At 44.2% G+C, this 26,574-nt stretch overlaps 1 protein-coding gene across 3 annotated transcripts; it reads right to left on the reverse strand.

The window, feature by feature from the left end:
• Positions 1-26,571, reverse strand: LOC124127661. 3 transcript variants are annotated; one of them, XM_048382783.1, is made up of 9 exons: positions 26,482-26,571; positions 11,655-11,852; positions 11,306-11,508; positions 10,501-10,567; positions 10,196-10,339; positions 9,723-9,862; positions 1,745-1,775; positions 1,262-1,359; positions 1-918 (listed from the first exon to the last, which is right to left on the reverse strand). In XM_048382783.1, the coding sequence occupies exons 2-9, from the start codon at positions 11,848-11,850 to the stop codon at positions 880-882; spliced, it is 918 nt and encodes a 305-aa protein (XP_048238740.1). In that variant the 5' UTR covers positions 11,851-11,852; positions 26,482-26,571; the 3' UTR covers positions 1-879. The 3 variants fall into 3 exon arrangements, with proteins under 3 accessions (XP_048238740.1, XP_048238739.1, XP_048238738.1); XM_048382782.1 differs by lacking the exons at positions 1-918; positions 1,262-1,359; positions 1,745-1,775 and having other exon boundaries at positions 9,410-9,862; positions 10,501-10,564; XM_048382781.1 differs by lacking the exons at positions 1-918; positions 1,262-1,359; positions 1,745-1,775 and having other exon boundaries at positions 9,410-9,862.
• Between the last annotated feature and the right edge of the window lie 3 nt (positions 26,572-26,574).

Below are 26,574 nucleotides of genomic sequence, written 5' to 3' on the forward strand. Positions count from 1 at the left end.
TATATATAATGTATGAAACGACATATAACTTATAGCATATAGGACATAGAACTTATAGCATATAGGACATAGAACTTGTAGCATATAGGACATATAACTTATAGCATATAGGACATAGAACTTATAGCATATAGGACATGTATGTATGTATAACATATAGGACTTATGTATATGTAATATCTACACTCGCGCTGGATGTTTTAATGTGTGGTCGTGTGAAGGATTAAGTTTTATTTGATATGAAAAACTGATTAAAGGGTACATCAAGACTGATATATATACAAGAAAAATATTCGTGCTCGTCAATATATATATATATATATATATATATATATATATATATATATATAATGTATGAAAGTATGTATATACCAAATTCAATGAAACATGCCAACAACAGTAATATACAGTTTATCCTCTAAACGCTGCAAGTTAATCATCCTACACATTTCTCTTGTCTTTACCGAACCCGCACATATCACAGAAATACATTAGTATTAGCAAAATATTGAAAACTCACATTTAATCAAATTCAACCTTTAATCTAATATCTGTTTGAACACGAAGTGCAACACAAGCAGATTAATATTGCATCCTTTTCATTTCTTAAGTATCTGTGCATCCATGCTCAAAGCTGATTTCATGAGTTACAATGCCTCGTATCTGACTGCTTGCTAATACCAGACTCAGTTACTCAGTCTGACATGGTGAAAGCTTGCTGACTTGACAAAAAACAAATCTCTAAAGTTTGCCGGTAACATGGTTTAGTTGTTTCTGTTTATTGTTTGAACGCAGATTCTGAAACATCGATTGTGTTTCCTCTGGCCAACACCCACACCATCAGCTCCCACAGTCTGCTCATGTGGAGGCATCATCTGATTACCAGAACTGCCACCACTTCTTCTTCTTTTGGCCGAACTGAAAGGATTAACAAAACAGTTCACACGTGGCTACAGCCGTTCACCCATGTCACAAAATAGTCTATGAAAAACAAGTAGCTCATTCCTATGTGTTCTGTTTATCTGAAACAAGAAAGGTAAATATAGGTTTAATGTGAATTTTTAGGGATAGCATTACAATGATGTATCAATCCCACAGAAATATCAGACCCGATTATCTGCCTACACAGGCTCCACTGGGCGTGAAAGACAAACCAGTGGTGCAAGAAATAGTATGTGTTTGTAGACTATTGCCGCACAGGATGGCGTCCTGTAGCAAAGCAATCCGTAGTCGACATTAATACATATAAAGGGATGTGTACCTTCAGCACGGCGTCTATGATCTCATGAAGTGATCCTGTATTCAACACCAGTTGGTTCTCTATCCTGCTGGCCATATCGTCTTCGAGTAGAGGTGGAGCTGTCAAGAATTTCACTCATTATCACATCCTTTTTGCACATAAGACACACTGACTACTAGGGCGTAAGTATTAAATCTTACACATTATGACGCTGTAAAAGAATCAGATGTTATTGTGGTTGCTTACAGTATCTCATAATCGTTGTTTGAACATCACTAAACGCGTCAGTACATCTTTCTTGAAACGTATGTGACATGTTTTTTTCACAGTGATTTTCAAGAGTAAGATTTCCTAACTTACGATGCAGCTTAAAGATTCATTGAATGTTTCCATAACACTCATCATGTAGATACGAAAACATCAGGGCGAATACGTTCACTTCGTTTCTCCTGACATTATATCTGTGGGTACTTCTCTAATTAGAAAACTTCCGGTTAAACTTACATCTTCCCGGTATCTCTGACATTCCTGCAGCCTAAAAAATATATAAAAGTTATCTTGGGATTTGGTAAAACGTTTATTTAAATACACACAGAGTAGCAGCATATTTTGTATAATAAGACACTGAAAGGCATTCTACGCGCCCACACACAACCATGCTTTCCATTCCCAAAGGTCAACTGACAACTGTATATGCAATATTAAAATACATAAGACACTTGCCAGTTTTATCGGAAAGAGACACAAAACTCATTTGAACAGATACAGATTTATAGAATAACCAACGAGGTACGGGTGGTTAGGGAAAATATGTCACGAGTAAAATTAATGTTTTAAGTTCCGAGCTTTAGCAATTGTTTCAAAATAGGACACAGAAACCATAATTGAAACACTGTTTTAATGATCAATTCAAAACATTAATCGTGTCACCTAGACACACACACGTACACGATACAGTTATTGTCACAGGGGTACAAAAAATGTCAGTATCGGTTATGCCCACCACGTGCATCAATCACCGCTTGACACCGACGACCCATAGATGCAAGAAGCGCCGGAAGTGTTTGGGGCGGTGGTTTCTTCTGCGAACGCATCGATCCAACTCGTCCCACAGATGCTCAATCGAGGACAAATCCGGTGACCGGGCTGGCCAAGGTAATGTCTGGATGTTGAAGTCCTGACAAACACGTGCAATACGAGGTCGAGCGTTGTCCTGCTGGAACTGTCCGCCATGAACGTTGACGTGAGGAAGAACGTAAGGCTGTAGGATCAAGTCTCTGTAACGGACACCTGTCAATGCACCTGCTACATGCACGAGAGGTGTCCTACCACCGTGATGAATTCCGACCCATACCATGACACTCCCGCCGCCAAATGGGACAACCTGCTGCACACAGTTGGGGGCGTAACGTTCACCCCGACGTCTGTAGACACGCACGTGCCCATCTAACCCTTGGTTGGCACCAAAGAAGACGGTCCACCAGATGACGTGGGGTCAATACATGACGTCGAACAGGTCTTTGTGCAAAAAGTCCTGCCACCCTCAGTCTGTTGCGTACCGTTTGATCTGATATTCTGCGTACCCCAGGTACCTGTGTGGTTGTAGACGTGGCTGTGGGCTAGTGAGGTCTCGGAGGTGTCGTAGGCGAATGCTTGGGTTGTCACACTTTGTCTTCCTGACCTTGGTCTGTCCTCTGTTGGTGTTGTTGGCCACTTCTTGCTGAGTTGCTCCAGCTTGTAATCTCCCAATGACGTTTTAAGGACTGTATGAACAGTCGTTGATGTGGATTTTTATACCCATTCAGCAGGGGGGGGGGGGGGGGGGTCTGCATTCCTAAATGCAGGATCCTGTGCTGCACGTTTTTTTACAGGCAGTTGCGTTTGGATGAAGCTGTAAAAATTGATCCCCAAACTCTACGGTTATGTGCTTTGAATGTGTTTTCGCGAATTATAGACACATCATCTTTCTGTTTGACTTATTTGGTTCTCATTTAATGTAAGTATTTTAGATATATATATTTTGAGAATATTTACATTTATACAATGTGATCTGGAAATATGATTACAGAGACCCAGGTTTATTAGGATTTCAAAGTTCTTGTTCATGTTACCGATATTTGGGTCGCACCCAGGTCCAGAATGTGGAGGGGAGCAAGTGTTACGTCCTGACTCCTAGAAAAGGGAAACAGGAACTGCACACATGCAAGATTATAATAACAGTAAGGAGTATGTATAACATGTTAAATGCTAAGATAACTCCAGACTAGGAAATAGCGCCTGTTTGAAGAATGGCTGGAAGAATACAATACCCCATATGTTATCCACGGGAAGACATGCTTAACATAGGAGATGAAAACATGATCAAACTTTGTGTGACCCGTGCGTCACCATATATATATATATATATATATATATATATATATATATATAGTTGCAACGTTTCTTCAAGCAGCAATCACACACGAACCTCCCTCTCTGCTCCCAGTGGTAGCACATCTCTCCTTGAGGTGTTGGGTGTGTGATCATGAGAAACGACAGGTTCATCTCCACCATGAAGTCTGACTGTGACACCAGCGATGTTGTCACCTTGATTCTTGGCATCACTTCCACTAGAGTTGCCTTTGTCCTCTTGTCTCTTTACATCACTACACATTGAATTGCCTTTATGATCGTGTGTGCATTGTTTGTTTGTCTTTTCCACATATGACTGAAAATAAAGGTAGTAGTGGAAAAGCCCTGCATACACAATGCCCTTTAGAAAGTGTCAAAATGTAGCGAATGTTATATTTTTGATTACACTCTCTCGTTGTCAAGTTCTCGTGCTATTTTGGAATTGACCAGCAAACACAGAATGTGTACTTAACACTCTATTCGTAGAGTACAAGTTCTCGTGCTATTTTTGGTTTGTTACATGACACTCCTGCTATGCATTTATAATAAAAAAAAGATACTTAGTTAATTACACTATTAATTTAGTATTTGATTGGAAGTGTACGATCAGGAAAGTATCTTACTGACACGAACGGTCCCTTTAGGAGAGCTTGTATGATCTTATTAAGTGAACCTTTATCCATCCCGAGTTGATTCTCTATCTTGCTGGGCATATCGTCTCCAAGAAGAGGTGGAGCTGTCGAGAATTTTGTTGGCATGACTACCAGTAGGATCCCATTTGTCCACTTGACTGTTGGCATGACTACCAGTAGAGTTTCCTATGTCCATTTGGCTGTTGGCATGACTACAAGTAGAGTTCCCTTTGTCCACTTTGCTGTTGGCATAACTACCAGTAGAGCTCCCTTTGACCACTTGGCTGTTGGCATGACTACCAGTAGAATTCCCTTTGTCCACTTGGCTGTTGGCATGACTACCAGTAGAATCCCATTTGTCCACTTGACTGTTGGCATGACTACCAGTAGAATTTCCTCTGTCCACTTGGCTGTTGGCATGACTACCAGTAGAGTTTCCTTTGTCCACTTGGCTGTTGGCATGACTACCAGTAGAAGTTTCTTTGTCTACTTGGCTGTTGGCACGACTACCAGTAGAATTTTCTTTGTCCACTTGGTTGTAGGCTTATTCATATATCATTTACCCCGAGCAAATATTTAGACGCTTAAGTGTGAACTTTCTGAATACCTCGGCTATTCATACAGGACTGGCATAACTTGAGAATCAAAGATTTTGAAAAATTATTGCACGGAATAGGTCGTAGTTTTGACAAAGATTTTAAGATAGCAAATGGGGTCTTTTTTGATTGTACAATAGAGTTGTGAACGTGTTTATGCCAGGACAAACTTTGTGAGAATATTATTTATAAATATTTATATGAACATACACAATCAATTAAATAACCCCCGAGATACCATTTTGCACGTTTTGAAAGCATTCCACCATTTCTAAAAACTACAATTTTTTATTTGTTTTAAATTTACAGAAAAATTGTATACAACACTTCTAAAACTCACATCAGAAAATAACTGGTGAAACAGCTGGGTTTATTCTTGGTGTAATTGTATACCAGGAATGTAAACCGATTCAATTTAGTCTGCTGGTTCATTTATGAATATCGAAAATTAAAAAGTGCTGAAAACACAGCCTTGGTGTACTCAAATATTGCATTCAAACATTTCTGAGTAAGATTTATTTAATTTGACACGTGACTACTCACAATCGCAGATGGATTGGATACAGCCCAACATTTTTAGAGACACATTTATTCTGTGTAACTGACCACAATTCGGATCTATTAACCAAATCAAACGCCTTTTTAAAAATCGAAGAAGGCATCTAATGTACCCTTCTTTGAAAATATTCTGTGTGTTATTGACAGTAGAATATAAACTTTATCCACAGTTGACTATCCCGCTTGAAACTGTGCTTGTGACTCTGCAATCATCCGATCAGCACATGGATATTTTACACTTAAGCGTATCAATTTGGGGGGGGGGGGGGGGCGCACAGGGCACGGGGCCCAGTCGTCAAAGTGGTTAACGTCTGAGACCTGCATCACTTCGGGCTTTACTCCCACATTAAGCTGACACGCCACTATTTAACTGGAAAACGGTTAAAAGCGGCGTTAAACCCAACTCACTGACTCACTCGAAATGCTACAGGACACTGTTATAAAGAAGTATCAATTTCTGACTTTGGCTTTGACTTTACAATTGTTAAAAAAGTTTTCAGTATCTGAAATTTTAGCTGTGAGACTGAAACGGTCTTGCATCAGTCTGAATACATTTCAACAAAAGCTGTCTTTTGGCTAAATATCAAGCAGAGCTAGCTAGCTAAATAAAGTAAGTGTGCATGTGTCAATTAAGCATGATAAGATTGCATATGTTTCTTTATCAAGCAAATTGTGCTAGTTAAAAACCATTATAACATACAATATAAAAAGATATAGTACCTGTTGAAATGCGTTTTGTGTCTTTTTTGTGACAGTTTTGTGTAGTGTTTATCAGCTAAACATTGAGAAAGGAAACCAAACTTGTGTGGTGTAGAGAAGAGTACTAGATCCACTGTCGTATTTTTTCAGGCTGCAGAGATACTGGAAAGATGTAAGTTTCTATCAATTTCTTTTCATAACATCATTCACATTTTGTTGGTCACCTCTGCTCGGAAACGATATGGCCAGCAAGATAGTGCTTCTACAGCCGGGGCTTGATCCAGGATCACTAATTATATCATACAAGCAGTGCTAAAGTACACTAACGTAAAAAACATGATATAATCAATTGTTCCGTCAAATGTTATCCTTTAATGATGACATCTATTTCATAAAATACTTTTGCTTTCTTTCAGGTATCGCACAGACATGCAATCAATGCACAAAAGATGATCAAGTCAACACTGCTGGTAGTGATGCCAACAGCAAAGGTTACAAAGGCATTACAACTAAATGTGATGCCAACAGCCGTGGGGACAAAGGTAGTGGTGTTAGAACCAGTACTTCTGGAGGCGGGAAACCTCTGGTTTCTGTTGGTCACCCACTCACTCACTCCACAAGAGATGCACCACCACGCGGCGCAGAGTTACTGGTTAGTGAGAGATGGCTTCTTGAAGTAACACAACTGTATATGTAGTGACACCAAGGTCACACATGGCTGGATTCTGTTGTTGCAAGTTCCAGAGAAGCATGTGATTAACTAAGAATTGTTCACCGAGAGTGATAAAGTTTCCATATTCTCCTTGACATCACAGGCATGAGGAAAGCCTGAAGTGATACAGTCCATAGACTTTTACTACTTTGGTGAAATCCACGAGTATGGCTATCGTGCTGACAAACCTGGTAACATGATCAGGGTTAAATGAGATTCGAACAAACAATCACAGGTTTCAGGCGTACCCAAGAGACGCAACTCTGCACAGCGAATTAAGGGGCCTTAGACCCCTTGAAAAATTATAACCAAACATGTTTCTCGGTCTGCATTTGACATGTAATATGCACTCCTTACTGTCCTCATCATACTGTATGTGTACAGTTTCCCTTTTTTTCAGGAGTCAGGACATAACATTCGCCTTCCTTCCAACACAGGATGTCACCAAACCCTCAATGACATAGGTGAGCTGTTTAGGAACAAGACCTGTCACCTTCGTATGAACTACAGATGAACTGTGAAACACTACTAATACTGGCAGTAAGGCTCGCAGTAATCATCCAGGGTACCATATCCGCAAGAATAACGAAAAATGAGAACAAAGTAATATCATTTTATATGCATATACATATTTAAGAAAGAGCCGTCTCTGAGCTTTGATGCGACACTACATCAAACCTCTCTGCTGGTATATTTCAGAAAATGACAGCTGATTTGCAAAAGTATGTGGAGACCAACTTGAAAGTACCACAAGGGGAACTGCTCACAATACTTGACGTGGTGCTCAGATATCCGGAACAGGAACAAAAGGTAACAAATCACGTGATTCATGATATCATACTTTGTCTTATCAATCATATCTTTTAAATTGTTCACAACATGTTCATGTTCGAGACTGGTGCATGAACTGTTTACAACAGTCTGTTTGATAAACTTTAGAAGAAGTTGTTTGTTTAGTAAATGGAATAACCAGATGAAGAGGGTTTAATGTTTATACTTTGAAAAAGAGGATAGGCTTTTCAAAGACATATTGTCTCTGGATGCCTGTGTTGTCAATTTGGAGAAGTTAAGGTAATAGCTGAATTCTTCAAGCCCCTTTTTATCTGTAATGATAACTCTCACTTCTTCCAGTAAATGTAAGGAAATTTTACGTTCGCTTCTTTTATGCGATAATTTTAGAATGCAATTGTTGCAGTCTGCTGAAAGAATAAACATATCCTTGAATGGTTATGGAAATGATGTTCTTCTGCTGGTATGAGGTCATGAGTCATTTGTTTTTAGTGAGCACATCTGGATTCGAAAACCCAGCCAGTGGAAAAGGATATCTAAAGTTTTAAACATGTTGTGCCATTCTTTAAATGTTCCCAACAGCCAAGGGGACAAAGGAGACTCTACCGGTTGTCATGCCAGCAGTCATGTGGACAAGAGAAGTAAATGCAACCTATATCTCCATCAAATAAGTAGGTGTTCAGGAACAATACCTACCTACAGTATACACTGGCGGTAATCGTCCGGAGTAACGTATTTCAAGTTTGATAAAGTAATATCACGTCGCATGCAATTAAATGTGCAGTAGTAATTATCCTGAGGATACATTTTCTGAATATAGATGCACCACTATATAAAACCTCGCCACTGGGTTGTTTCAGACATGTTACGGAGTATGCAGGAAGGTATTGACAAAGGGACGACAGTTTTGCAAGGGAATGTGGAGACCAAGTTCAAGTTGCCACCAGGGAAACTACTTAGAATACTTGATGAGGTCCTGCAAAACCTGAACCAGGAGCAAGAGGTAATAGTAATTCTGGGACAGAATACGTTTCTTCATCAAATCATATCTGTTAATTTGTGCATGTTAAAGATACATGTTTTCTACTCTAAAATAGAGTACTCTTTTCTCTTAATTCTGCATCCTATGGACATGGCCAGTTTAAATTGTGGATTTGATGGTCATGCTCTGTGAATCCGCTGGCTTTATGCCATCTGGATGATGACAAAGTTGAACAACCTATTGTCAAAAAATGTTTTCTCTGTGCTTGATCATTGTGTTATGTTAGCAAATGCTATTGTAGGTATTGACCTATTTACAGAAGCCATCTGTGAAGCTGCAGAATGCATGAAACTTAAAACTTAGTAAGATTAATTCTCAACCATGGTATGATGCGGAATGTAAGTATTATTTTTCTGAGGCTATTAAATATTCATAGGAGGTGTAGACTTGATGAGAATCTTAGAGATTGTCTTAACAGCTAGAAACATATATACTTTCGTAGAGAGAGAGGCGAAATGCTCGTATCAGGAAAAGATTGTTAGGAGGCTTACACAAACCTTATATAATAGCAAGGCATTTTGGAAGGTTCTTAAAATATTCTGTGGTTCGTTTATAGTTCCTACCGATATATCACCGAGAGTGATAAAGTTTCCATATTCTCCTTGACATCACAGGCATGAGGAAAGCCTGAAGTGATACAGGCCATAGACTTTTACCACTTTGGTAAAACCCACGAGCACGGCTGTGGTGCTGACAAACCTAGAAACATAATCGGGGCGAACCGGGATTCGAACCCACATTCATAGTTTTCTGGCATCCCCAAGGTTATCATCTAATAAACTCAGCGAGTTTTTAATATACCTTTACTGAACATAGCATGCAATGGCGAAAAGCCATTTTATGAAAGCATGCTTATGTTCAACATATTTCTTAAAGATATATTCTTTTTTATTTCATTGATTCTGAACTTTTCATTATTATGCACAGGATTGCTGTTTATTTGGTACTCACTTATGACGATTAATAAATCAGAATTTAGATGCAAGAATTGAAATATGAAGGCCTGACACTTTAAAATATATGGTTGATGAAAAAAGTATAATATCATAATGAATTCTGCTACCTTTGGTTCCTGGTCCAGTTTTTCAAGAACAGCTTCGAGTATCCTAGGTAGCTGCACCAGTAACTTCCACTTTTTCTCCACCTCCCGTTGCAAGTCAGTTGTCACCCCCTCCATTTCCTCTTTTATAATCCGTAATCTGTCTGAAATATCCCAGTGGAGAGGTTTGATGTGGTGACACATCTATACTCAGAGACTGAGCCTTCAGGATAATTACACCCGAGGACATATATATGCATTCAAACATGCCATAAGTTGTACCCATTTTGCGATATTCCGGAAATACGTTACTCTGGACGGTTTAATGGGGTTTTCACAGTGCATACATAACATGTACAAAAGTAGACAGTTCTTCAAAACTGAAATGTCTCAGGATACTTACTACTGACAACATATACATATGGAGGTATGTTACTTTTGGATCGTTACTTTTCCAGATCGCCTTACTGCCATAATTATTGGGTTTGTTCACTTACGTCTAGCAGAGTTGTTCTCTAGTCTGTTGGCATCACCTCCAAGAGAGTCGCAACTACCCACTTTTATAATGTCATCCCCTCCAGGAGAGAGGTCTTCGTCTACGTGCTTGCGTAGATCGCTACCAGAATGTTTGTTTACCTCCTCTGAAAGAAAGTAAAGTTACGATGCGACAAGTATCATCCTTCCATATTAAAATTAGACATACATATATCAATCAAATAACACAAGGAACAGTGTCCAAACAATCCTACAACACTTGTTGACATTCTCATAATATTAAAGTGTGTATATGTGAAACATTTACCTTGGTCTCCACCGAGATGTATTGACCCCTGGTCTCGTTCTTCCTGTGATTGACTACCCGAAGTCTGCTAAAATAATAAACAAAATACAGTCGTGCCTCGTTTAGACAGACACTTGCGTCATTTTGCAATTCGTCCGTATAAACGAATTTCCGTATAACTGAAACCAGCTTCTTACTGGAAGAGTTACTTGCTGACAGGTGTTTTTCCTTAAAGAGACAAATTTCCCTTTTTTTACCGTGCTGTCACTGCGTCGCTTACGTTTCCACAACTTTGACCTCTCACCTCACTGACTGATACAGAAGATTTAACGTGCGCTTTCCGACTGCAGCGTATTTCGCACACGGACCTCTGACCTCCACAAACGCCATATTTATCGAAGGGATTGCATGTACGTGCAATAAACAAGTTCGTCTCAAACGTAACTCAGTGTCACTTGGTTAATTGACTTCTCACGAATCAAAGGATTACCACGAGCGCAAGTGTATTGTCCGGATAAGTGAGACAATTTTGTGTGCATTTCAGTGTTTTGTGTATGAAAATGACCGCCCGGTTCCGGAAACTGAATTTCCGGATATACGGGTAAATTTATATAGTAATTATTTCGTTTTGAATGAAAATCGTCCGAGAACCGAGGTTTTGGATATTTGAAGTCCGTATAAGCGGGGCACGACTGTACTTGCATTAATAGCAATAAACTCCTGCAATACACTTGTGGTACAAAGTCACAGACAGATTCAATTTAAAACCACACTGCAACCTCTTTCTAATTTTTCATATCTTAGTTGATTTGTGACGCGTACATACCTTGAAGCCATATTCTTGCACAAGGATGTCTCCAAGTTTTGTAAATGTGGATCTATTAATTTGAGTATCAAGATGACCTGACGTAATAAAGAGCTTGTCCATGTACTTAAATCTCGATGCACAATCTGTAGTGAAGCCACGACCATAGAGCTGTGACGTGGCGAGGGCAGTGAAGAGAATAACATCCTTGCAGCTGGGATCACCTGAAATGAAAATCTGTTGTCTCTTGTAACAGATAAATAGGTGCTCCAATAATAATTACGTTAATGTTATCAAACTAACAATTTATCTACATCTGCATCCATCTCCACTCATTAAATTTTCAATTGTCACTAACAACAAATCTTACCTTTATCAAGGAAAGGTAAAACCACGCCATCAAATTCATCATTCGGTCTGCCTTGAGGCTGGAATATCACAATGACTGGTGGTGAAACAGTGGAGGAGGCTTCCCTGTTCAGCTCAACATGGAGGGACAGTTGGTCAAGGAAATACTTTTTGAGTTTGTCAGATGAGCCAGGCAAAATATGAAGATGCAGTGACATATCTAGAACAGATTAGGCGAAAAAACATAACATTTTTCTTCGTCTGTGGTCTATGATATTCGGTTTTGAAGGAAACATTACTTTTATCAAGTTGCTTAATGTTTTATGTTGGTGAAAAATCTCATTGTAATATTCCACAGGTCTCATCCTTCAACATATCATATCAAGTGCCAAGACTTTCAGTTCTTGCCATGATGACTGCTGTTGCAATTCCAAGAAACATGCATTTAGGTATCTGATGAATACGTTTGCAAAATTTACTACACTTTCCAAAATTCGGTTAAAAGGTAAGAATGTGAAAACAACACTTCACCATAATTTTACGCTTTTTCTCCAAATCTGCATATATAAACTACTTTAGATCTTTTAAGGAGAATGTCACTTTATAATTGGAGACGGTAGGTCTTCATTCATATCCTTTAAAATATCTAAAGTAACTACGAGTTCCGAAAATACGGTTCTTATAAACGAGTGGACCGATAGGTGTGGCAATGAAAATTTTATGATTTTTACTGTTACCGAACTATTCACAGATGAAAAAATAATTCGCCACGAGAATGAGTCACTGTTCACAAGCCTATTTCAACCAGTGAAAAACTCTGGTAAACAATTAATGATATGATACTGTATCTTATGATTGTACTACAAAGTCAGAGAGTTCACATATATCTTCGCAAAACATCCCAGTGAACGACGCAAACAATGCACATCCAAACTATCGACTCGATCCCTGTCCTTGCAGAAAGATACAGTCCCTAGCAATCATTGATTTTACCTTAGTATTAAGTTAACACATATTTAAAATCACCTTTAATGATTGCACGTCTTAGTTTTATATGACGTTTGTTACGAAGCACTGTAATTGTGACAGACTAATTGAGGCAGTTCGTAAGAGACCTTTCTCATCTAAAGATGACATTATTGGATTATAATTGTTGTAAACAAACTGCAAAATATGTCTCTGAAGAACAATGTAAGCATTCTTACGTTCATATCACCTCTCGTTTTGAGGAACTACTTCATTCTGTAATACAGAGGTTGTAGGGTGTCAGTTTAAACATGAAGTCACGCGTACTAATTAAAATTGTGTTCAGAACTACATCCTTCGATGTAAAATATAGTGATATATAAAATATAAGAATAACATTTCACTTTGAATGAGTTAGCTGTATGAACGTTGGAGCTTCCTAAATGATGACGTCAATGTATAATGGTTATGGGCTGATGAACAGAAAGGAGAGAAAGTACTTCTCGGCTGAGTTGCAAAATGCCAATAGCTTGTAAGCTGTGCTCAGCGATTCGCCTCACAACAGGGCGCAACCTTTCAGCCGCTTTGAATCGCACCAATCTCTGGCCGAGGTCGCTTCAATCTAACATCCTAGCATCCCCAGTCTGCTCCAAGGTAGTCATCAATAGTCATAAATCCATTGGCTCATGAATCGAGCCTCTTCTATTTCTTTTCTGCCTTTAGGCAAGGTAACCGATCGGTAGTGGCGCAGCTATTGTGGATGAGCGAGCTAAACGCTTGGAGCTGTTGCAGACCCCCAGATGAGCGATTAATTTGTGTATTCTGAATGATTCTTGGCCACATGTAAACGAGGACATTCTGACATCGCAGTTACTTCACATACACGTATTTAAGCATTGACTATGCATTTTGTTCAGTTCATTGAAGTATGATTCGAAAAACCGATGTGCAAGCTATTTGAATCCCTCGAGTGTAATATGGGAGTAGTTGATAGCATCGGCCTGGAACCCCTCAGATTTATAGAACCAAGATGGCGGCACATCCGTTTCCGGTCACGTGACCTGCGCAGTGCATGCTGGGTACCTGCGCGCGCCTGCAAGATGGCGTCTTTTCCGTTTCCGGTGGCGCGCGCCTGCAAGATGGCGTCGCATCCGTGTCCGTTGGCGTGCGCATGCAAGATGGCGTCGCTTCCGTGTCCGGGGAGGAGGGATGTGGGGGAAAAACCCGGAGAAGCGCACGTACAAGGTGAACAGGATCGACATTGAAAGAAGCGCGTCAAAAATCTTTTGTGGTGGTTGTTGTTGTTCTAAAAATAGACGTGGGGTGGTGGTAGTGAAGGGAGGGAGGGGAGGGAGGGAGGGAGGGAGGGAGGGATGGAGGGAAGGAAAGGAGGAAGCGTGGGGGCTGGAGGGTCGTCAAAGCAAAGGAGGAAAAGCTGTCTTTCGGGAGAGATGGGTGGCCCTGAAAAGGGCCGTTGGAAAACAAACTGGAAACTTGAAACGACAGGAAACGGCAGGAACACTGGAACACTGGAACGCTGGAAAAACGGCAAACGATGGGGAACGGGTAAAAACAGTGGGGCAGCATGACCCATGCGTTAGTCACTTTGTTCAGATGATATCACTTCTCCATTCTCTACTTCCATCTCATCCTCGGACGGAAGGTGTCGTTGGCGCTTTGAAACGTGTTTTCGTGAGGGGCTTCTGTTCCGTTTTCTTTTCTCTAGACGAGGTGTGATGCCTACACGGAGTTGTGTGAGGCATTCTTTTAGGTCGAGGACATCGGAATGCATGTCTTCGATGAGATGAAGCACTTGTTCCACGGGTGTCACGGGTGTCACGGGTGCCACGGATGCCACGGGTGTCGACGTGGATGGTGTTGCTAACGTTTTCTTTCGACTGGGTTCTGGGCAATCTGCAGCGAAATGACCCAGGGCTCGACAGTTGTAACAGCGGTCCAGGCGATGGGGAGTCTTCTTTCGACTGGGTTCTGGGCAATCTGCAGCGAAATGACCCACGGCTTCACAGTTGTAACAGGGGCCCTGGTACTGCTTCTCCTGCTTCTCTTGACTGCTCATCTTCGGACAGACATAGTGACGGTGACCTTGATCGTGACACTCGAGGCATGTCACTTCAGGGCAGTACAGGTAACTGTGACTGTCGGTCTGGCACTTCATACAACTGTATCTAGCTGGCATGATGGGTTTCATAGAATGCAGTGTTTGTGAGTGGCTTCGCTCTTGTTTTGTTTTTATAGCAGAGCCACTGACACCCTGCTTCCTGATTGGTTCCCCAGGCAGCGTCCCCGATTGGTTCGTTCTGGGGCCGTGCCCGCACCTCGGTTTTCCAAAACGGACCGACCCCTGTGTTTCTTTTCCATAGGAAATGGATTTTACCATGGGAGAGAAAGCACAACCCCGGTTCGGCCAATCAGAGCCCCGCTTGGTCCGTGCGCGGTCTCTGATTGGTCGACAACCCAGGCTTCCATTTGGTCCGATTTCGATCCGGTTTTTATCGGGGTGTGCATTTCGATCCTGTTTTGTTTTTTTCTTCATTCTACACACAACATAACACGACTTCAACTTTTTAAAACAAATTTAATCCCCCTGATCACATGAACCAACACCACAAAACAAAAGTCACAGGATGAGGGGGGACATCCCTGTGATTTTGTGAACACGAAGGGGTGACCACGCAGGTAGGAACGTCTGACCACTTTGAAAAAATAAAGAAACTTTGTCACTTGGGGTGAACAAGACACTCGACTCTTCGTTTCCGTGCTTCTTGGGACACCAAACGTCTGTATTTTTCGTTCACTTCTCCATCAGGACAAAACACGCACAAGTACTCGCAGGGGACTTTGGTGTGCTTCAGATGTTCTTTCCAGGGTTGGTCTGTGGCTTCCCATTGGCGGAGTGCCACACCGCAGCAATAACAGGTCACACAGTCACCTCGTCCTGGATAGAAAAAGCCAGCCATGGCCATGTCATAAGGGGTCTGGGTCATCTGTTGAGGCCACGTTTGAAAAGACCTCAGACGTTCTTGAAATGAATCATAGTGGGGGTGAGAAGGATGACACAAGGTGTAAGAAGGAAAAGGTCCCTCCAGAATGTCACGGAGTCGCCATGTGTCGTCCATCAAGAGTGTGTCGCCCATCAAGAGTGGACGTTTTCTCGCTTCTTGTTCTCTCGCCTTTTCAGACACCCACTCGGAATCGGTGACGACATCTCGGGAGGATGACATGGCATTCATAGAACGTCTTTGCTCCATGATGACGGTGACTTCACTGAAAGAAGGTCTGAGGGTTCGCCTGCTTTTATGAAACTCTACACCCTACTCCCTTCAACGGAAGGTCATGACCTTAGCTTACACCTCCTTCACCTCATGACGTGACGTCATCCTGTGTTTGGGTTGACGGACACACGGCATGATGCATGACATGATCCATGACATGACATGGCACACGGGGAGGGGTGTGGGGATGGATGCGTCCTGGAATGACTGGCACCAGGCAGCTGATCTTTCAAGCATGGCCTTTCTATTTTTATTTTAATTTTACACTTTGGTGTGCACTGACATGACAGAGGCACAGACAGACAGACAGACGGACAAACGACGTCAACGACATCTCAACTCAACCTCTACCCTCGGTTCGGCACTCTATCGGAGTTGAGATCCATCAAGACACAAAGAGTCAGTTCAATCAATCACTGTTTAATCATGAAAAAAACCAGTCACAACCCGATACAATGGAAATACGAAAAGTCAATGGAGGAGGGAGTGCTTTGCATGTCCCTACAACAACCACAACAACAACAACAACAACAATAACGCGACAACGTTTTCCTCTTCCATCTTCAAGCTCTTCCATCTTCAATCCCATAAGAGGTGGTCCTCCCTCACACCTGTGAGAGGTCCATCCGTTCAACACGTACAGTCTATGGCCTCCCTGAAACAGACATGACACATCACTTGATCACGGTTGCAGCTGACGTGTTGACAAAGTTCTTCGAGTGAAGAGGAGGATCACCATAAGATGTGCTCCTCAGATGCGATAGGCATGTCATCATGTGTCACTATGCTGTCATAGGTCAACATACTACAAGTACAGTCTATGAGCTCCAGACCACAGGTATGACACATCACTTGCCCGCTGTTGCAACTGATGTATCTTAACATGTTGTTGTGTCGGCAAACACGACATTCGCGTTGTAGGGGAGTGAGTTGAGCTTCTCCATAAGGATACGGGTCAACGTTGTCATCATCGTCGCAAACCGTGGGCGTACCTGAGGAGTAGACATGAACCTCTTCAGGGGATGCTGGTGACCAAGAAGCCTCGAGCAGGGGGAGCGTGTCCAGATCCATGGAAGGGAGAGTGGCCAGCTTGAGCGCTTCATGATCATCGAGGTCACCCGTCGCCATCGTCACAGGGGCATTCGGTGAATAGGTGGGCTCCCGAGGGGTTTGTTCCCACCACTGTTCTAGCACGGACTGGGCTGAACTGATATCAATCATCCTGTCAATCATAGGACAGAGTCCATTTATGATAGGAATAGGTCATGAATATGAATCACATCAAGAATGACTGAGACAAAGAAGAGCAGGGTACTTACAGTTGTTCTTGAGGAGAGATCTTCAGAGATAATTTCTTCCGTGATCGTCTTTTTGCAGGCGTTGCAGGTGTGGCAGGTTTCAAAAAGGATGTCCCCATCGTTTCGATGTCTGTTGTCGCTGCAGCAATGGTTGCTGTGGCTGCTGTGGTGGTGGCGGGGACTGACGCTGTGGTGGTGGGGGTGGATGTTGCCACTGCTGTGGGGGTCACCATGGCTGTGGGTTTGCTCGTCTTTTTCTTCTGGATCTTCTTTATCGTCTTCTTCAATGTGCCTTTCTCGGGTTCAGTCAGCTTTCTCATCTTTGAACGTATCTGTTCGCACATCAAGTTGTCGCCCTTCGCACGTAACTTGGCGTACGTGTCGTCGGTCTTCATCTTTAAACACAGCAAGTCGTACACTTCACCCCACAGTTCAGCAGTCATGTTCCCGTTCCCATCTCCACTGCTTCCTTGATCACTCATGTCGTTTCGTGTCTTGTCATTCGACCGTTTCGACATGATGTTGTCCGGATGTTCTGTTCGTCGTTGTTGTTGTTGTTGTTGTTTCTTTCCAAGTCTTCACGGAGGTGTGCCAACACTTGATGGTACTCTCTCCAAACACGTGTTTCTTCCAGATAAAACGCCAACAACCAACACAACGTAAGGAACATCAATCAGAGGGACGATGTTGTTGCTTGGTCCGTTCAGTGAAAAGTGATGACCGGAGAGCATCGGTCGTATTAAAAGCCCTCGAGGTCCTGCTTTCTGATTGGTCCATTCCGGTGTCTGACTTTCACCTTGGTTTTCCAAACTGGACCGACCCTTGTGTTTCTTTTCCATAGGGTTAGGCTTGTAGCGTGAGAGAGAAAGCACAACCTCGGTTCGACCAATCAGAGGCCACCCTGGCATGAACACGGCCTCTGATTGGTCGACAACCCAGGCTTCCGATTGGCCCGATTTCGATCCGTTTTTTCTGTAGGGGTCCATGTCGATTCAGTTTCAATTATGATTTTTTTTATAGAAAGTCGTCTCTGTACCCAAAGGGGAGCATGTCTACAGGTAGCCCTGTGATGTCGTCGTAGACGAGACGTCGCTTGTCGTACACGGTACGATAGTCTTTTCGGGTGGGTCGGGTCACAAGTGCGTTTTCGTGCCGAGGTCCTTTTCGAATGATCTGATGAGGGTAATCCAAACTGATTTTCTCCTCCTCTTTCCCAGGTCGTTGCCCCAGTATCAGTCCTTTCATGGTGTCAAAGTTGAGATGGCGTTGGTTTCGATAATTCAAAGTGAACCCTCGCACTTTGCAGGTCGTGCGCGTTCCATCGGGTCTGGGGTTCATTAACTCGTAGCCATAGTTTTTGGGACCTCCCGACACAAACGTCTTGATGGTGTTTCCGTCCAGTTCATCCGTAAATTCACCCAACGAATGGCCCAGATCTGGATTCGCGTCGTGGGGTCGATGAATGTAAACGACGCTGTCCGTGTCAAAATACAAGACCCTGAGGCCCACCAGGGCAAGGGTCTCGTACAGCTTAAGACGTGCTTGGGCGGTGACCCAAGCGGCGATGGCGACGTTGAAATGAGAATGAGGGGTTTGGTATTCTTTCCGATGGGTATAGGTCACTTCCACCATGTGTTCATTGACAACGGTCACATCCTCGATGGTATTGCGTTCATCCCTCCACAAGGCAAAGTACTGTACAGGATCGTTCATATACACGTTCTGACTGTAGTCTACCCGTTGTCCAAACTTGCCCAAGAGCGAATTCAGTTGCATCTTGGCAATCGTGCGGAGTCCCGGATTTTTTTCGATGTGATCCTTGTCCAACCCAATGCCTTCTTTGTCGTAGATCTCCTGGATGTAAGCGTCGTGATCAGTACATCCTTCGGGGTATCCTCTGGCTTCGAGCTTCTCCTTGAAATGTCGATCGATGTAAGTGTCAAAGAGTCCCACTTGCTGGGTGTCGGGGTCATGCTGTGCAAAGGTGTCAAAATGCCAAACGTCGTAGATCTGAAGCACCCGGTAGTCATACTTCTTCACGGCTTCCTGGAGTTCTACGGTGGCGTACGTCCCCACCCATGACCTCTCTCCGTCCGTGTGTTCGCAGGGGGAGTCTGACCGGGTATCGGCACACGTACGGCACAAAGGACAGAGCAGTTTGCCACCCGATCTGTAAGGCAGTAGCGGATGGTGGAGTCGTTTCGGGGGTAGGACACGGCATTGGATCAGGCCTTTCAGTTCAAGCAACGTGTCCACAGGGGGCTGATGGAGAAGGGTCGGGTGTCCCGTGGGAAACGCTCCGGTCTTACAAATGTAGGGGTAAAGGGAACAAATATCGATGTACTTGATGGTTTCACCTTCTTTGGCTTCGTAGCATAATCGTGTCGCATTGGTGCGTCCTCCATAGAAGGTGTCACGAGGGTTGAGCAGTCCGGGGACGTGGATACAGCGGGGTCCCTGCAAGAAAGCAAGCAGAGCGGAGTCCTCCCGTTGCATTTTCGTAAACTCGTGCTCCCACAGGGTGACGATTCGTTTCACGTCAGGGTGTTGACTCAAGAGACTCAAGCGGTAGTGGGTGTCGGTGTAACGGGCTCCCAACGACGAGCCCAGGACGGGATGCGGTTCTCCACGTTGGGTCTTGTGACAGACCTGGCACCCATGCCAGAAACAGCCCAGGAATTCGTAGACGGTGCCTGTCGCTGGATCGTAGCCATCCACGGTGTACCGATGTTGACCCTCTCCACACGTGAACTCTTGTTCACCTCCATTCCTGGCGTGCTGGAGGTGCAGATGGGGGTCCGTTTCCATCAGATAGTGGAGCCAGTGCAAACAGGCCTGGGAATAGTTTCTCTTGGATTGGTAGCCTTGAGGTGGAAGAATGGCGATGGTATTGGGTTTCAGGTCATGTTTTCGAAAGGATTTCATTGTGAACACTGCAGCTGTCATCACTTCCACAAAGGGATCCATGCCCACCGAGTGGATGGCGTTCTGTCGGAAGTCGGCACATCCCCGTCTCAAAATGTCCACATCGCTCTGGCAGTAGGCTAAAAGTTCTCCTTGTAAGTCGAACAAGGCTCCTTCTTGCACTTTTTGGGTATGCCACTGGAGGAAGACTGTGCGTTCCGCGGGAGACATGCCATCGGGATCGTACGTCACGGCTGGTGGATAGGGATAGGGTCTGGTTGACTCTCGTATTAAAAAAGTGTGGAAAGTACCCTTTCTTCATTTCTGTCAGCCAAAAGCTCTTGGGAAAGGCTTTCAGGGGGTAAGGGATGAAATTTAAGCTGTCTTCGAAACACAACCGTCCCAGGGTCATCTGCAAATTTTTTTGGCCATGCCGAATCTTGGTGGGAAGTGTCACCAGGAGGGGGGACAGACCCTTCAGGACTAAGTGTAAATCATAGGATCGTGCATTATGGGCCATCACATAAATGCGATCCTCCTTCGGGACTGTATGGCAGGGGGTGTTCTTGTTCTTTGGCTTCTTTGCTTTCTCCACTTCCATGACCTCTTCCCCCTCTTCCCCCTCCTCTGCCTCCTGCTGGGGTGATGCATGTCGTTGACGTTTGGAAGCGTACTTTCTCGAGGGGGTGCCATCCCCGTTTTCTTTTTTGTTGTTTTTGTGTTTTCCCCTTGCGTGTGCTGCCCTCTTCTTCCTCTGGGTGGGGCTTCTTCTGGGGTTTTTCAGCCAACGTGGTCACCACACACACACATCATGTCGCATGGTGGGGCCTCGAAACACGATCACACGGCTGGGACCATACCCTTCTTCTCTCCATGGACAGTGTTCGCACAAGTTCTTGCTCACTTCACCGATGCATGGTCCACATCCTAGTTGCACCACGCACAAATTTGGAATGTGTTCCCCCGTGTCTTGCATGCATTCGAAATCGTAGAAGACGTATTGGACATTGTCTCGTAGGGGGGTGTTGTTCCTCTTCCCCCTCCTCCTTCTCCGCTTCCTCTCTCACCCCCTCCTCCCCCTCCTCGTTTTCTTCACGGAGAGGCATCATGTAACAGCGATGATCTGGGGTCATGGGTTCTCGGCACACCAAGCAGGGGCTGGGTTTTCCCTCTGACGGTGACTGGAGATGCCGGGTGTAACACAATGGATTGGGGAACCAACCTTGACATGTCAAGCAAGGGATCCCGTGCTCTTCCTGGGATCCGCAATAGTTAGAGTGGAGGCAGCGGTGACAGCGGTATTCCTTGGTGCAGGGATGGTTTTTGGGATGGTCGTAACGTTTGTCGCAGCGTTCGCAGTAATGGACAGAGCCATAAAAAGCGGGCATGGACATGATGACATCGTAGTGCTGATCATGATGGTAAACATGAAGCACCGTGGTGTGGGGTGGAGCCTCATCACACTTGTACAACAGTCTCTGGTCCACCTCTTGACTGTAGACTTTCAGTTGATAATTCAGGCGGGTCAAGGCCCGTCCCACGCGTGCGAGGTCGTCCAGCCCACGACAGGGACCTTCGGGCAGGCCAAGGCGTCGAAACAAGGCCCGTGCCCGTATGCCTTGAACGTCGACGCGATCCGTTCTCGTCAGTCTCATTCGCTGGGCGGTCCATGCTGGGGTCAGAGGGTGAGGCTTGTGGGCATAATGCTGTGCCACCACCAGGGCCCGTGCCAAACAGGATTGATCCTGGTTGTTGATCCGTACGATGCACTTTTTGCGTGTTAAAAAAGCTTCGAGTCCAATCACGTTTTTCAGTCGGAGATGGCCACTGCCCGATCCTAGCCTGTCGGGATCTGCGACGTGTACTAAGGTCACATCCATGGTGGCATCGATGTTCAGGTCTTTGTTGGACTGTTGGACTTTTTCCACGGCTTGCAAAATATCGAGCCCATGGAGATCTTCAAAACGTCGAAAGGGAATCCGTATGGGGGTGTTCAAAGCGGGATGATCGATACCTAGACCCATACGATCTCCCTTCTGACCTGACATCTGTTCATAAAAGTCATCGATCACCCTGTCAAATAAAACTGGCAGTTCCATGGGGACGCGTTCCGGTGGTACGGTGTCCAAGTAGTCTGGGTTGAAAGTCAAACGATAGGTATGATTAGCGGTTCTTAACCGTCTGGAGCGGGTGATATCTTTCCTCTCCAAACGATAGGGCGTACTTTGGTTGCTCGTCATGATAACGATGTGTGTCTGATTAACGTCTGTACTCTAAGAGGTGCTGAACGTCTGATGGATGGACAACCCTTCCCCAAAACAGGATCGAAATCGGACCAATCCGAAGCCTGGATTGTCGACCAATCAGAAGACAGCACCCGAACCGAGTTGTGCTTTCTCTTCCATGGTAAAATCCATTTCCTATGGAAAAGAAACAAGGGTCGAGTCGTTTTGGAAAACCGAGGTGCGGACCCGGCCCCGGAACGAACCAATCGGTGCGCTGCGTTTTGGACCAACCAGGAAGCAGTGAGTTTCGATCCGGTTCTTCTCCTATAAAACAAGCGTGGATTCGAGTGGGTCAGTGTCACTAGTGAAAAAGATAAAATCAAGAATGGCTGAAACAAAAAAGAGTGGTACGGCGACGACGCGTGGCGAAGATGTGGTGATGGATAGTGCAGAACCTCGTGGATGTTGGAGTAAGAGTCATGCCGAGGAGGCGGTGTCACTGCTCAGTCAAACGCCATCACACTATTATTTACGCTTTGAAAGAAGACTCGCTTCGTTTGAGGCGTGGCCCACGCAAATGTATCAGACTGCTGAAGAGATGGCCCATGCGGGCTTTGTCTACACTCAGGGTGCCGATGGTGTGTGCTGTTTCCAATGTGGGGTGCGTCTGAGACAATGGGCACTCCACGACAATCCTTGGGTGGCACATCACAAGTGGTCCCCAGACTGCGATTACCTCAAGCTAACCGTGCTGGTGAAACACCAGAAACAGAGGTACACGAATGACGTAGCGCGGCCGGCTGCCTAGGAGGATGTTTCCCATGTCCTGCGTACCCGTTCAAGTTCCCGTTCAAGTTCCTGTTCAACTGTTTTTTTCTTTTCTTGGTTGGACGCACAAGTGGATAGCAGCAGAAAAGTTTTTCTTCCCCAAAACGGCCCTTTTCAGGGCCACCCATCTCACCCAAAAGACAATTTTCCTCCTTTGCTTTGCCGTACAACGACCATCCAAAACAAAGAACCCACACCCTCCCCTAGACCTCATGGAGGTACACGTCTAACAATACAATACATAGATATAAATAGAGTTAGATCAATAGATCAATAGATCAATAGAGACACGAAGTACACCACGTCAAACATCACGTGTGCATGAAAACACCTGTCACAGTACGCCTGTCGACCTACACGAGTGTCAACACCTCGGTATCCTTCAAGAATAATAATAATAATAAACATTTGAAAACATTTGAAAACACATACACGCACAGGGCACGGCGTTTGCATGACAACACACAAAGTACATACATGACGTTCACGTCGCGACACGAAGTCCATGACGTGTGCAAACGTCACGCAGGTGTATCGATCTTTCTCTATTCATCTCCATACGACACTACTCGATACACACACAGGACACCACGTTTTGCCTGACCACACGCTATTCTATGCATCAACGTCAACGTCTGTTTGAAGACATACACACACACACACACACACACACACACACACACACACTCACACATGACATTCCGATTGGCATGGGAGTGACACAACGTACATCACGTAGGCATTCCCACGTTCATGTCTACCTATGAAGGTCCACCTTCCTTTAGCATTCAGACGACCGCCTACCTAAAAAAATACCAAGGCTACCCAAGAAGAAAAAAACCGGATCGAAATCGGACCAATCGGAAGCCTGGGTTGTCGACCAATCAGAAGCCGCGCTCGGACCAAGCGGGACTCTGATTGGTCGAACCGGGGTTGTGCTTTCTCACCCATGGTAAAATCCATTTCCTATGGAAAAGAAACACAGGGGTCGGTCCGTTTTGGAAAACCGAGGTGCGGGCCGGGCCCCGGAACGAACCAATCGGGGACGCTGCCTGGGGAACCAACCGGGAGGCAGGGTGTCAGTGCCTCTCCTATAAAACAAGAGTGGATTCGAGTGGGTCAGTGTCACTTGTAAAAGAAAGCATCATGATGAGTAGCAGCAACAACAACAACACCGGCAACAACATCAAAGAAAACTGGGATCTAGAGATCACCACAGTGGCACAACCTTTGCCCGGGTGGAAAGAAACATCACCACCACCACCACCACCATGGTCTCCAGCGTGGCAATGTGCCAGGTGCCATGGGGGCCTGCCTGTCTATGCCCTTGGTACAAGGGTACGGGATGGGACTTTCGAGTGCGTGTACTGCGGGACTGTACTGAAGGACACCTACGTGCGTCGGTTAACGCACACCAGTAGGTGTCCTGTCACACGCGACATGAAAGCTCATTCGTGCCTTTGTACCATGGGATGCACATGCATGTAAACATCAAAACGGCCCTTTTCAGGGCCACCCATCTCTCCCGAAAGACAGCTTTTCCTCCTTTGCTTTGACGACCCTCCCACCCTACCACACCGTGAACCCATCCCCCTTCTCCCCTCCCCTCCCTCCCTCCCCTCCCTCCCTTCCCCACCACCACCCCACGTCTATTTTTAGAACAACAACAACCCCCACAAAAGATTTTTGACGCGCTTCTTTCAATGTCGATCCTGTTCACCTTGTACATGCGCTTCTTCGGGTTTTCCCCCATCCCTCCTCCTCCCCGGACATGGAAGCGACGCCATCTTGCATGCGCACGCCACCGGACACGGATGCGACGCCATCTTGCAGGCGCGCGCCAACGGAAACGGAAGTGACGCCATCTTGCATGCGCGCGCAGGTAACCAGCATGCACTGCGCAGGTCACGTGACCGGAAACGGATGTGCCGCCATCTTGGTTCTATAAATCTGAGGGGTTCCAGGCCGATGCTATCAACCACTTATGGGATTCCCAGACATTCTGTACTAGAGATTATTTTACCTTCAGTATAATACGTGGCCTTTCATAAATAATGAACACATCAACTAGAAAGCAGGAGTAATTCATGAACACAATGACCATTGAATTATAAATATAATATCTATGCAATCAATTACTGACGTCATACCTACATAGATGCAAACACCTGAAAATACCTCCTTGCGCACCAAGTAAGTAATTATATGTTATAATACAATATTAACAGTGCGTTAAGCAGAACGAACAATATATGCAAAGAAGCGAACGTAAAAGATTCGTTCATGTGCTTCGCGTACGATGGGAGTTTATTATTATAGCATTACAATATGAGGGATGAAAAGATGAACAAAACTTGCTTTCATTTATCCCCGCTAACAAGACAGGCGTCCAGAGAAATAACAAATGACTGAAAAGCCTACAACAGTAATTTACACGGAAGCTTTACACGAAAGAGACAGATCACTATGAATTTGTTCTTTTCATGTTGCTTAGTTAGGTGATTTTTATAAACAAAGCTTGAAATATTCTAGTTTACCCATGATATGGACAAACATACATATTCAGATTCTACATATGGTCAAAATCTAGTTTCAGAAACAGTGTTGGTGAAAGTAACTCAGCCATCACGGCAGCTGCAGAGAAACGTAGATATTCGCTGTAAGATTTGTCAGCTTGTCCGGTGTTACACACACTCCAGTTGGGATGAGTCTACTTGTTTATACCGTTCCTGGAAACCTGATTCAGTGAATGTGTCACGTTGGTAATTATTCGTAGGCCACATTACAACGTAAGTAAACATATCTCTTAAATTTGGTGTATTATCATCGATCAAGCCACACACACACACACACACACACACACACACACACACACACACACACACACACACATATATATATATATATATATATATATATATATATATACAATCGTGTGTAAGACAAAAAATATATGCCTGATGACGATTTTGTCGGCGCATCAGTAAAGCATGAGCTTGATGCAAACTGAAATAACTTTTGCTATACAACAACTTGATTCATTCCTATTTCGCATTTGACATGCTGTTCACAACAGAACTATTATTCTACCAGTTAATGTTATCTTTGTGAGTGCGCCTCATGTGAAGTACTGTGATACAAAAACTATCGTCTCCCATTTAAATAAGTTTCTCACACAGTGACAATTCAGAGACACCTAAGTATCCCAAAGCCCGCTAAACCAATGCCATCAAAGCTCTAAACAAAACTTAATTTCTTTATTGGATTAAGTAATTTTGATCAGAATCTATTTTATTCTTGAAGTTTTATAATCACTATTAAAATATGTAACTCACCTACGCCAACTGTTGTAGCCAGGCAATACAGACACACCTGTAGGTTCGCTTGAGCTTGTCACAGCTATCAGGTTTGTGGGCTTGTCAGGCGTT

The sequence above is a fragment of the Haliotis rufescens genome, unplaced genomic scaffold, assembly GCF_023055435.1.
Source record: "Haliotis rufescens isolate VD_foot unplaced genomic scaffold, xgHalRufe1.0.p SCAF_41, whole genome shotgun sequence".
NCBI lineage: Eukaryota > Metazoa > Mollusca > Gastropoda > Lepetellida > Haliotidae > Haliotis > Haliotis rufescens.